The sequence below is a fragment of the Trachurus trachurus genome (assembly GCF_905171665.1).
Source record: "Trachurus trachurus genome assembly, chromosome: 10".
Taxonomy (NCBI): Eukaryota; Metazoa; Chordata; class Actinopteri; order Carangiformes; family Carangidae; genus Trachurus; species Trachurus trachurus.
The window spans coordinates 19,004,573-19,018,324 of NC_139894.1; the positions used below are offsets into that span (position 1 = coordinate 19,004,573).

A 13,752-nucleotide genomic window follows, 5' to 3' on the forward strand; every position below is an offset into this window, starting at 1 on the left:
TCCGCGGCAACACCTGTCGCCATGGCGCTGAGTTGTCGACATGCCTCTGTGTCAGTGTCTGCAAGTCTGAGGGGCTGCACATTCACAGCGTGTCCGACCTCTGACAACACACACACACTTGCACACTGACACACTCACACACACACACCTCCCCAACCAATGACCTGGCATGTGCAACATCTCATACATGCAGCGTGATGAGAATTTCTCCGGCTTTGGGCTTCTGTGTTACATCCTTACATACAGTATTTTATTCCCTGCTTTCTACTCTCTGCTCCCTCCTGGCTCCATTCCCGCTCTTTGCACTCAGATGGGGAATTTTGCGTTTCCATGACAACCGCAGTGTTGGAGGAAATGGATTAGATACTCTGCACCGTCCTGGGGGTGTGTGGTAGCTGTATGTGTGTGTGCTAGCTATATACAGTAGAAGCGGGGGGAGGGGTGCTTATGGGGTATGGCTTGTAAGGAGGAAGGATTGGGGTTATGAAAGAGTGTTGTTTTTCAGAGTGTGTGTGTGTATGGAGAGAGTGTAGAGGCGGGGTGTGGGGGGAGACGATGCCCCCAAACCACACTGCGCCAGATGGAAGCGTTTGATCCCTTAAAAACACACTCACATTGTCCTGTCTTATCAAGTGAATGGAAGCTGATGTAACAGTGTAACATGTTTTTACTGCCTCTGTTTGTTTCACACACTTGACCTTTGACTCGTAACCTGTGAAGTGACACCTGATGCAGTCGTCTCACCCTCTCCCCCTCCATCCTCTCTGTAGCAAAACCATAACAAGGCAATTAACCCTCCCTTTGAATCAACCAGATTCAACCCTCACTGCCCCTCTTTCTCTCTCTTCTTCATTCCAGTCTCCCAATCTCCCCCCCTGTCTGATTTCCATCCTCCCAGCTGAGAAAACAGGCGCGAGAGCTCTTGGCAAAGGAGATGAGGCGAGAGAGACAGAGAGAGAGAGAGCTGCAGAAAGAACGAGTAGAGAGGGGGCTTTTCAGATGAAGAGAAAAGCAGTTTGCTGTCTTGAAAGGGGGCATTGTTTTCTTCTTCCACATTGCTACAGCTCCATCTCTGTGATTCAGCCGAGCCAGCAGCCAGCACATTACTGTGTCTCTTTAAATCAGGGTAGTGTTAGCCTTAGCAACGTTTAGGCTCCAGTGCTCCAGTGCTCCTGCTCAATGGCCGCCTCCTCTTCTGTCAGCCAAAGACCACTGAGCTCCCTGTTTCATGGGCACATTCCTTTTGGCTAAAACAATAAATGAAAACAGGCTTTTTGGATATGATGTAAGAAAACATGGTAAATACAGTGCGTTTAGCAAAACGTAGACTTGATGGTTGCAAATGTGACACAATGCCTGTATGAAATGTGTTTTCATACCAAACCAATCAGTGGATATCACCTGATATTTGTTGTCGTGCAGGACAGACAGAGTTTATTTTTGGGGCTGGCTGAGTGAGAGAGCCAAGAGGAAAAAAAGAGACTTCATTCCTTTCTCCCCCTGTTAATTTTTTATTAGGAACATCCATCCAAAAAACTGTGGAGCCTCTTTCTCTGCACCGTATGAGAAGAAATCGCATTAACTCGCTGCTGCCTGTCAGTGGGTCTCTGAAACTTTTCAAACGTAATCTCCATTAAGTGTGTCACTTGGATTTAGGCCTCCACTTAAATTGTGGTGTTGTTAATATATACGTTTCATCCCAGAGTCCAGATTAAGCTGGTCTTTATCCCTGCTGCGTTTCTACTGAGCATATCCACACAGCAGACCTCTGTCCTCCAACATGTGGTGACCCTCCACACTGCAGAGACAGCTGCAGGATGGGAGGGAGGGGGGTCAGAGAGGGGGGCAGGGAAGGAAGAAGAGAGGAAGTCAGTGAAGGAGGATGAGGGGGTGGTGGTGGTGTGGGAGGGGGGCTTCCCTTCACTGAACTACTGAGAAAGGGGGGAAAAAAAGGCGCGGAAACTCACTTCCTGTCCCGCCACAAGCGGCCTGTTGCGTCATGTCCTGCTCTTTTCCCGTATGGATCAGAGGTGATCCCCCGCAGCCTGAAACGAGATCCTTGTTTCCTCTCACTGGAGGTTCCTGACTGTTCACACACTGAGAGGGAAGAGAAGCAGCTCTACTCTGTCCCACTATACTCTTAGTCAAGTTAGGACAGTTTTGATTGTGAGGCCGTACAAGTGCGTGTTTTTTTTTATATCCAACTTCTCCACTGGATGACTGTGTGTGTGTGTGTCTGTGGGCTGCCACATGGCTGCCTGCATGTACACGTCTTACATTCAGGATGTGACGATGCCTGTTATTCTGTCTTGTGTCTGACTAATGGTATTATCACACACAGTCAGTCCATTGTCAGGTTACAGTCTGCTACAGCTTCCTCTTATTGGACAACCCTGCTATATATCACTGGTTGGAAGTCCTTCGCCTATGTATGACTGTGTCACTATTGTGTATATCTGTGTGTGTATAATCAACAGGAATGTGCTTAATTAAGCGAGGAGGGGGGAGTGGAGAGGCAATAAAAGAACAATCTCCCCATTCTGTTGGGTCTCCCCTGCGGGAAATGGGTGACACATGGAGACAGTGAGGACATCAGGAGCTTCTGTGAGTCACAGGATGACAAACATCAGATGACAAAAGTGGCGTACCTCTGAATGGTAATACACTATGCACAACATACACATATGAATAATATTTCAGCTTCCTTTCATTGTTACCCAGAGTTATGGCCCACCCTGTAAACCTCCAGTGAATCAAACTGGGACAAACCCATAGCACATTATTACCTCTGACTCATCCACTTGAATCTGTGTGTGGGATATGATCTGCTGGGCTCTGCCATGTTTCCTGCATATGTCTCTTCTCTGTGTTTCCAGGGTCGACGAGTGGCTGAATATGTTCGTCTTCCTGCAGGTCGTTCGGCTCAGCCAGGCCCCCCGAGCGGCGCCAGTAATGGCCACTGCACAGATCGGTGATGAAGATGTGCAGAACAAGAGAAAAGCATCCAGTGCTGGGGCTGACAGTTGCCGTAGCAACCACGTAAAACAACAAGAGAAGGGAGGGAGAAGAGTTGGCCATTTTGGGGTATGTGAATCTGCAGTGTTTGATGTGGGAACGCTGCTGAGTGAACAGCTGCATTGTGAAGTTAAAATTTGTTCCAAAAGATCTTAAAAGGAAAAATGCATTGAATGCAACTGCATTAAATAAATCATTATTATTATTATTTATTCTCTAATGTCGTAGTGTTTCATCCTCACACAGCCACCTTAGGTCAGATTCATGAGCAACACTGGTCTCCATCCCTCCAGCTCAGCAGACCAGCTCCTTCCATCCCCCAACATCTGCAGCAGTGAGTTAAAGCCTGCTCCTTTTGTTTTGCATAGTGACGTCTCCCACGGGCTATTTATAGGGACATATGTTATTGTGTAAGACCTTGTGAAAGGCACAAAGAGCCTAAACAGGCTGCCATGTTCCCCGTAGTCTCTGAGAGGACAAATAAGCTCTGGTGTGATGAGATAGAGGAGATGTTGGTGTCTTTAGATTGATTGAGTTGTATAAATAAGGACATTTTTAGTTTGACACTTTTATTTTCTCCTATTGCTTTGTTCTTTTATTTTATATATTTGGACAATGGTACATCGTACAGCGTGACATCAGTGTTGCGCAGTGAGCCATTGCTATTGCTACTGAAAAAGGTGATTCCTGTGTAAACAAATCAGGTGACTTGAAGCATCTGTATCTGCTGTGCTACCAGGTTATCATAGTACAGATGAAAGATTACAATATACAACTAAATTCTCTTTTCTCTTCCTTGCTTGTAAGTAATTTTTGCGGCAGTAGCAGTTAAATTCCTTTCAATTGAACTCAGTTGAACATAACTTGGCAGTGGATCATTCTGTCAAGTAGCATTGCTAAGAAGTGCATTACTCCCGTTCATTATATAACAAGGTAACAGTATTTAAAAGGGACCAGCTTTGACCCAACACTGACTCTCTTTATCTTCTTCACAGTCACAAAGAGCACCTGAAATGGACCAAAGCTGCAGCTCTGCTGAATTTGGGTCACACACACTAAAAAAAACTCAAGAGAAGACAGATTCATACTGCGCAGCACACTGACTCACTAGCAGTAGCCTTTATGTTAATTAAGTTAAAGTACACATTAGTAAAATAAATTATGCAGACAAAGATTTTTTTTTAATGATTTCAGAATCTTTTTATTTGAAATGTCAGTGTCCAAGAGAAAATAAAACAGCAATATAAATATTAGCATAAAAATAAGAGAGTAACACAGGGGTATAGCGTGGGGGGCTAAGCATTTGATAAGAAAGATAATACAGCAGGAGAGAGCAGTATTAATTCAGCAGCGGACGGACTTACACATATATAATATTTATAATCATTTGTTCATATGGACAGAAAGAGAGAATGAGGCATTCTTTCACAAATGCACAGGAAAAAATCACCGCAAAAGAACATTAAGAGGTTACAGAAGGATAGAAACATTTCCTTTTTTTTTCGTTTTCTTTACAGGGTGATAAAAGATAGTAGAGAGAAAATGAACACAAAAATATGCGCAACACATATCACAAGTTAACTAGTCTACGTGTGTCACTTTGTTTACTTATCTAAAGTTATCTTTAATTCGTTTATTTACACTGAAGAGTTAGTTGGCTTCCATGGTGCTTAGTTACTACATTGCAACACAAACTGTTGAAGAACATCTCAGGTTTTTATTCATTATTGATTTTTTTTTTTTTTTTTCAAAGTGTGGTTTTCTTATTTTTCTTGAAAAACAAAATGCAACACATTCCAGTAGTAAGCCACGCCTTGTGGAGAGGGACTTTTTATTTTGAAAATGCTGGACGTGGTCCCTACTATACAAACAACTGGCTCATACCATCGACAGGACTTGAGTTTATTTACAGTGGGAAAGCGCCTCACAGGACCAGGGAGTGGAGGGGAGAGGTGAGCTGATGGGTAGAGAGGTTGAGGTTTCCCAGTGATTTCAATGGAGGAGGATATTTCAAAGGGCTCTCGAGTGGTGTCTCCTCACTTACAGGGACAGCTGTGCTTGGCTCTGTTGACCTCTACCTGGGTCAGTGCATTAAAGAAAGTTTAGGGGGTGGGCGGGTCAACAGTGGTTCCTCTGTACATTCAGTGGGTAGAGCCAAGGGTGTTCCCCTCCCCCCTGGGTTGATGTAATGGTGCCACCTCAATCTGTTTACCCCTAACCACGACCCCCTCCACTCCCCCTGACCCAGCCTGCAAGCTGCCTTTTGTCATGCAGTTGTATCTGGCCAGGAACCTGACGGACAGATGGACGGCAAAGAAAAGACTTCATTTCTTATACAAACAGTTCCTCTATGCTATCGAATCATTATCTCCCAAATTAAAAGAGAAAAACGTTACTGTGTCACATCAATACGTTTCTTCAGCACTTCAGGATAGTGAGGGGAAATACTCCGCCCAGGCCCTAGAGGCCTGCAAAGTGTCTAGAAACTCCTAAGCACTTAAAGTTTACCACATCTATGCGTTTCCCTAAAGACCAAAGTGATTTACTACCCCTACATCATCTCCACTTCAGAATACGAACAGTGCATTTCTCTTTGTTTGGCTCTCAGTGTGGGGTAGTGAGTGAGGGGAGGACACGAGCTGGGTATGAAGAGGGGACGGAGGAGGGTGTAGGACATGTTTGTGCCCATCTGGAGCTGTTACACAAGAAGCCAGTCCCTGCTGCTATACCACCTGCATGGACAGCATGGCTCGTGACTCCACAACACAAGGCCGTGCCACTCCACCCTCTGCCAGCCCTTCCTCTGGGTGCATGCTCAGGTCATAAAAATAACAGGAGATTAAATCTTATCTTTTTTAAACTATGATTACAAAAGTAAATTTTTCATTTTGTGTCAAGTAAATGCTACATGTGCATTATATTGACCTGCGATTGAAGGGAGGATTATAGATTCAGGATGTCCTCCTCTTTGCTTTTGCAATGCATAGTTTGCAACTCTAAACTAGTATATGTGGTTTGAACCTTAAAGAGCATGCAGAAGAGTTTGTAATACCTGTCAAACAACAGCCTTATATCCACAGGACTTATGCTTTAAGACCCTGCGAGGCTGACCCTATATAGGAATCTAATGGATGGCATCTAGCGTACTTTACAATAGCTGACTTTCCACCTCAGGGAAAGAGGACAATAACTCCAACATGAAAGACATTAACATTTCATCTCTTAATACATCACTGCGTAAAGCCTTGTCATCCCAGCAAGGTTCGTTACACTGAATCTCTTAGTCCAAGTTCATTTGAGTTTGCCAAAAGAAAAAAAAGAAAAAATCACAATAACCCCCCATACCCTGCCAAAAATATCTACCAACGAAGATTAACATGAGCAATACCAGACCTTTAGCACAGCACAAGTTATCAACACCAGAAACAGCCTTGAACACATTCAGATTCTTCAAGACACTCTTTCAAAGAACCATCAACATCGTCCATGCGGCCAAAACTGATTTGCTGTCAATATTTAGACCGTGGCTAGCATGAGTGACAGCAGAGCAGTCAGATACCTAATGGGGGGATATGGGGGGTTGAATTTCTCATCAGATCAGGCCGGGTTTATCATTCCTCCACCTCTCTCCATCCAGAATCTACTTCTTCTCCTTCTTAGTGGACTTCTTCTTGGAGGCAGGGGTCTGGGCGGCCTTTGGGGGCTCGGGCTGGGCCGAGGCCTGGGGCGGAGGCAGCGCCTGCTGGGCGGCCTGCTGGGCCGTGGCCTGCTGCTGCTGCTGCTGCGGGTTGGAGGTGAGGGTGGCGGTGCTGCCTGGGATGTAGACGTTCTGGCGGTAGTCGGGCACGTGCTGCAGAGTGAACTGGGGGCTATAGCGTGTGCTAAGGCCCATGGTGCCGGGTCCCAGGGTGGCCGTAGCCTCGCTCACTTCTGGGGGGAAGAGAGACAGAGTGGGGGAATGAGGGGTGAGGAGGGAGGAGGAGAGAGGGATGAAACTTGTTAGACAACAGGAATTTGAAGATTTTTAGTATGACAGTGTGACTCAGAGGTGGTGAAAGAAAAGAGGTCATAAAAGGAGACACAGCTACTGTTAAAGCTTTTATAAGAATGAAGGTACTTGATTAAAGGGAGATTCAGTGTGAACATTTAATTCACTACATGAATTTACTAAAATTAGTAGAATAAATATACAAAAAAGAGGCAGAAGAGATGTCACAGCATGGCTCATAGTGTGCAGATGTATTTTTTTTTAATGTATGATGAAAAGGTGACCCTAGCACAACCGTCTGTGTTTCTGGTTTTCCGTCACACATGCCCCGAGCCTGCGTGCGATGACGTAGCTGCTAAGCTCATAACTCTCCCACAGCCCCTGCATTGCAGAGCCAGAGACACAAACGCTCCCTCCCCCATCCTGTAGCTCCCCTCAGCCTACATAAACACACGTATGTACAAGAAAAACTGACATGCTAGCTGCACTGGCTTTTATCTTGAAAACGATTTTTTTAAATCCTCTTCCTGCTTTGATTGATTGTGAGGTTGCTCCTTTATCGTTGTTATCAACACAGTGACATTAAGCATAGAGGAGATGTGACCTTCAGTATTTATCACAGACACCGTTTTGTGTCTTTCCTCCCTGACGCGGGCGCTGACTGTTCTGTCTAATTTTGTGCTGACATGTGGGTTAACCACTCAGTCCAACAAAGAGCGTTTTCTCCCTCTGTTCAGTCCGAGGAGAAATTCCACACAACGTCCGGTGCAGCGTCCAAGAGGAGGGCAGGGTGTGCATGCGCTGTGTCAGTGGTTAAAATAACAGTGGAAACAATGACTTGCCTCTAATTGGCAAGAAATCTTGTCGAATTCGTGTCTCCACCATTCCGCCGTTGTTTTGCGTTTGCCTGTCATTACGCTCTGTGCCTGCTTTTAAAGCAAAGTTTATGTGTATTTTTCCATGTGATTACCAAGGCTTCCATAGTAACAGCCCAAAGATGAGTCACTGTGAGTGTGTCCCCTCAGAGCTGGCAAGGCAGTCACTGCAGGAGCAGAGGAGGACATGTGTTGTGCAATATGGGAATCTTTGGTTCGTGTAGGAAGCTGAAGGTTGCTGCATGTGATCAGAGTGTTTGCGTGGAAACATCCGTCTCTGTCATGTTATTAAATTCAACATGTCAACTGTACTGTTTTTCTCAAAATGCAGGTAGCTACGTTCGCTGTCTGAATATCGTCCGGTTGTTTAAATGGACACATCCACAACATGGAAACATCAATGTGGACAGAGAGGGTTTTATCAATAACGTGCGTCTGGCTAGTTGACCTCCAAACAAACAGGAACCTAAATAAACCAGCACTGCCCACGCACACAACTGGCTTAGAAAAGGGAAGATGAATTGATGAGAGGAAAACAGTGATGAGGTGTTGGACTCACCGTTGGCTGCAGCCATCAGGGCCTGGAGCTGCTCAGCTTCAGTAGGGGGCTGGGGCCAGGGGCCGGTTCCCATGGCAACCTCGGGTCCTCCAGTCGCCCTGTGGTGGAAGAAGGAAGAGAGCAGATGTAAATATCTGGTGGTTTGTCCTGTAGTGTGTGTTCGTGTGTGTGCTCAGCTCATTGGTTTGACAGTTGGTGGTTTATGATGTAAAGGCAAAGCAGCTGACAGCAAAGGTACACAGCCTGAGGAGAACTCAGCAAGGATAACAAGGAGCATGTAAAGTTTACAAAACAGGGTGTGTCGCAAACAAACACACACACTCTCAAACACACTTCTTGTTAAGGAATGTACAGATGTGTCTGCACACAGACACACACAATAATAAGCGTGTTCGCGCTCACACACAGCAAAACACTGTACAAAATTCACACTCTCTCTGGTATGACCATGAATGCTGTGCCGTCTAGTAAATCTGATTGCATTTTTAATGATCCCACCTTTAAAGGAAATAGCTGTCTGCAGAGTCACACATGCAACGCTCGGTGAGCACTGAACATTTCCATCTGGGCAAACTTCACCTTCAAAGGCTTGTTTATTTAAAGTCTGCAATTTGCATGTGGGGGCAACAAAGGAGAAAGCAGACCTGCGATCTATTATGCTCACCTACTTCTTTCCATTCCCACTCTTGTGACACACCAACACAAGCTCCACTACTGACTACCAGGTCACAGCAGTTTAATCCTGGCCCTGCTCCTGTTCCCAAAGTGCTAGAGAAACTCTAACTTTGGATTGAGTTGGCAGTGCAGTAGAAATACGTTGCCTACGTACCAGTGCAACAACAGCATAAATGGTTTTACCTGCTCTCTCTCTCAACATGCTGAATTATGCGAGTAATAACATTGGATATTTGACTGTGGGTGTTAAAGTAGAGGATCATCAGTCCACAGGGAAATAGGTAAAAGCTCCTAGCTCCAAAGAGGACAGTCAATGACACATTAGGGATTGCAATGACACTGACCTCTTATGTCCTACTTCTAACAAAGTCTGTAGTGACACACAAGACTGGATATATATTGATCGTGTGTTAAACACATGGGACCAACTACACCAGGTTAAAAAAAAAAACCTTGGACAAATTGGTCTGTGCAAGGGAGTTAAGAAAAAGTAAAACACACAATGAGGAAGGAAAGAAAAAAAAAATTCTGACACAAAAACTGGGCTCTGTTCAACAGCAAGTTGCCAAATGACACTGCCAAAACTCTGAAGTGGTTTTCACTTTGGTGCCAGAGAGAGACTGAGGGAGAGAAACATGTACGTCCTGTGCCAGACAGCCAATGAGAAACAGGCTGCATAAGAGCACGGACAGTAAAGCCAGGGGCAGCCATTTTGTGCCTCTTCATATCAGCAAAGATTAAAGGGAATGCTTCATTTGCTCCAAATTAGCGTCTCTCTGTGTTTATCACATCCTGTGGTTGCGTTAAGCGCTTCCTGTGGTCAGGATTATCACTTCCTGTGGGCAAGATCCTGAACTGTTGTCCAGAGGGATGTCCTTGGTTGGCCAGACATTGTTATCAATTTTCCTCTACAACCTTACGCAACATGTTTTATCTCTAATGATGACTCTCCTCGTCCTTTAGCAGAGAACTTTCCAGACAGTTACCTCAACCTGAATTTATGCTGATATAACCACTGTCCCTTCTGCAATGTTGACCTCAAGAGCTGGTTTTTTTTTTTTTTGCCTTATAACAGGCGTTTAAAGCAGACAATCATCAAACAGCTGTTTTCACTCTTTCTATCTTTTGTCATTCTGGTGATAAATCGCATGAAGAAGCCACATGTGGTGATGTTGAGCTACAACCATCACAGACATACATCAAAGGCAACACTGCATGATAAAGCCAGTCCCCTAGAGGGAGAGGAAACAAGAGCTCTCAGACTACAATGGCTATATGTAATAAGCACACATACAAGGCATAGCAAATCTACAAAACACTGCACGCAAACTCAAAAGTGTCACAATCCTTTCTATGCCACAGCAAGCATTGTGGCCTATGCACATCGATCAACAAACCCCATCAAACTTTTAGGGAGACTAACAGAAGCTATGGGTTAGGTACATCTACACACAGCACAGCACTCAACTGCAGTGTACTACCTAGAGGATTTTAGCCTCCGTCTGCCCTTATCAGCTGATCAGGTCGCTCTTTCTCCCAACTCTGACCACATCAAAATGAACACTGATCAGCTACTAAGGACAGAAAGAGACCACACAATGTCTACTTCTAAATTTGTACCTTGTCCCACTCTTCGGCGTCCATCGTATGTGTGTACCGTATGGCATGTGGGGACTAAAAACACAACAAGTTATACAGTCTGAAAGAACCATGTTGTATTTGAAGGTTTGGGTTAGTGTAAAAAAAATGGGAAAATGTTGAGATATTGTGCTCTAGATTTCTGTGGAAAATATGTTGAGTCTGTAACATCCATTTAAAATACCAGAGATGGGAAGTTAGCTTTCTTTTTATTGACCACAAACATGAATAAGGTCCAATGTATCTATAATCCCAGTGGTCTCCTAAAACTGCAGTGGCTTGTGCATGTGTGTCTTACATTTTCCTTACTTGGCTCAACGTGGCTTTTTTGCCCCAGCTGATATGTTTCAGAGAGAAGCCTCGACTCGCTGAGGGTGTTGTGCAATCATTGTTGTGCAAACTGTTACTGCGGGCACTCCAATTTAGCCCATAAGACATGGACAAATAGCAACAAACGCACTCACTGAGAAACACGCAACTCAAATAGAGAAACCCAATTTGTCTGTGTCATTTGATGTGTAAGTCAGTGAGGTAAAAGAAAAAAATTAGATTTCAATCAGTACGGCCGCTCAGATGGAAGAGAGAGCAAGGAGGATAAACACACCATCCCATCCCCCCACTAGCTCTGGTCACCGTCCCTCATCAGTAGTACTGAGTGATGGCGCACAGGCTCGGAGAGTGCAGAGAGGAGAGGAACAGGAGGGGAGGGGGGGAGGGGCAGTGGAAGCTGCGGCAGCCATTTTATAGAGCAGCCTGGAAACAGGCAGAGATGCTCACTCAGGAGTGTAAATCAGGAATCTGAACTCAAGGAGCAGAGTCATGCAATAAAATGCAACTATAAATTCTGTTGATGATGAAGCACTATGTCAATGTCATGAGTGTTTTAGAATCAGCACCCTGCAGGCAGCAGGTTCTTATGGCTACAGCACTCACAACCATCTCCCTATCTTTTTTTTTTATCCCTTATCCTTTGTCACTCTCTTTGCCTTTACTATAAGCAGCTCTACTGCAGCAAAACATGTCCTTGACGCCACCATTTTCTGTGTGTGTGTGTGTGTGTCAGTTTACTCACCCGCTAGGTCCAGGTCTCTGTCCCTGTGTGAAGCGCCAGTCATTGTTGGGGGGCTTTTGCTGTGAACAGAAGATGCAACATTAAATGTAAGTTTGACAGCAACAGAAACTGCAGCGAGTTTTTGAGGTGCGCCAGTTGGTTCATGAGATGTGGCTTTGACACATCTGTGTGTGAAGGTGTTCAGAGCTGTGTGTATGTTTTATGTCTGTGGTTTGGAAAAGTTCATTTTTTTTCCATAAAGGCTAAACAAAGGGTTACAGATGGCAACAAATGTCTGTGTACTCAGGCATCCATGTCGTTCCAAGAGCTGTGGAGCATAAAATGCTGCAGAGCACGCACAGGCAGACAAATACACAAAGTAGGGCTCTGTTTATAAAATGGGGCTCAAAACTAAAAACAAAATGCAGATAGAATCAAAAAGAGAACTACACAATCACATAAGTGGGCAATCAGCTGTATATATCGATGCAAGGGCCAGAAACATACACCAGTGCAGCCAAAAGCTGAATCAGACATCCAGAGGACTTGAATCAAGAAGAGATTCACTCATTAGATGATGATACACAAAAATATCAGTCTAAAGTAGAGACTCTAACAGAGCATAGGTGGAGAAAATGCAGGCAAAACACTTTCCTATATATGTGACATTTTGAGAGACAGATTGATTACTTTCCCACACGGTTCAGTGAGTAACTACAGGGTTCCAATAAAAAGCTGTTTTTAAAAATGCAGAGGGCAGAGTCCTTGAAAGATAATACTGTTTGTTATTTTGATAGCAAAAGCGCGGAGAAACAAGGCTACGATAGTGGCGATAAAAGCCTCTTTCATCTCTGTATGTCTCTGCTGCTGTCTATTAATGTCCACAAGCCCACTGCACTCTTGTCCATCTCTACCTCACCGGCCATGTCACCATGTCTTTTCCATCTCTCTCGCTCTTTCCCTCTCTCTCAGGCTCTCTTGTTGTGCAGTGATGCGGTGAATAGACCCTTGGCTTGCCTCCAGATTCTGCCGCCTAATCGACACAAGAGCTCCCCGGAGAGAGAGGCCAGCAGGATGATGTGTTGCATTATTAAAAGAGCTGTTCTACCCGAGGGAATCATCGAAAGAAGCAAGAGAGCAGGAGAGAAAACAGAGAGAAAATGCCTAAAAACATACCGATGCAAATGGAGTATTGTTGGGGGGTGGCTATAATGACTGAAGTAAATAAGAGCAAATGCATGAATGAATGAGGGCTTATTGAATGCACATAAAGAATAAAAGGGGAAGTAGTGTTCAGCATCCACACAGACAGAAGAAGGGAAATTTAGAGAACTCAATAGCATATAATAAAAAACGGAGTGAAGGAAACTACAGTGGTCCGTTGAATGCCAGTGGATTAAATTTCAGTGTTTTCAAAAAAAAATCTCTTTCACCTTCATGAGTTAACACAATCAGTCAAGTCTTCAGCACTTTGGAAAAAGAGTCGGATAAAGAGAGGACAAGCCTGCCAGAACTCAAATGTTGTCAATATTACAACAACATAGTGGATGAGAAAGAGAAGAGGACATATTTGAACTCTTATTCTCCTTTGGAGCAGAGTCTAAAAATGGACTCAGATGAGCATGTATGCGTGGGCATGATAAGTCTGTCTGAGTTTCGGTAGGGAGAGAAAAAGATCGGCACTGAGTGGAAGCAAACATCCGCAGAGAGGCCCAGCGTTCCAGCTGTGTGACTCGTTCTCACCACACACGCAGTCAGAGACACAGACTTGACATTTCCAAGGTCAGATCCCACTCCAGGCATGTGGAGTAAAGGGTAACAGACTATGTGCTGGAATACTGGGGCCCACTGCTAGTTTAAGTTAAACAGCTTGGCTGCACTTACACATCAGACAGGTAATATAGGAATGCTGTTCTCTTCTGCTCAAGTAAACACTGGTGAATTTCTAAAC

At 44.6% G+C, this 13,752-nt stretch overlaps 1 protein-coding gene across 8 annotated transcripts in view; it reads right to left on the minus strand.

The window, feature by feature from the left end:
* Window positions 1-4,728: 4,728 nt before the first annotated feature.
* Window positions 4,729-13,752, minus strand: part of LOC310993089 (protocadherin gamma-C5-like) — a gene marked incomplete at its 5' end in the record, with an annotated part of 337,145 nt that continues 328,121 nt past the window's right edge. For 4 of the 8 annotated variants that reach the window (XM_083981357.1, XM_083981359.1, XM_083981355.1 and 1 more), the window contains 3 exons: window positions 4,729-6,945; window positions 8,438-8,535; window positions 11,823-11,881. In XM_083981357.1, the coding sequence (XP_083837483.1) occupies window positions 6,656-6,945; window positions 8,438-8,535; window positions 11,823-11,881 (447 nt within the window). In that variant the 3' untranslated portion in view covers window positions 4,729-6,655. Of the gene's footprint in view, window positions 6,946-8,437; window positions 8,536-10,732; window positions 10,787-11,822; window positions 11,882-13,752 lie in introns of all 8 variants that reach the window. The other 4 variants (XM_083981352.1, XM_083981358.1, XM_083981356.1 and 1 more) reach the window with 2 other exon arrangements.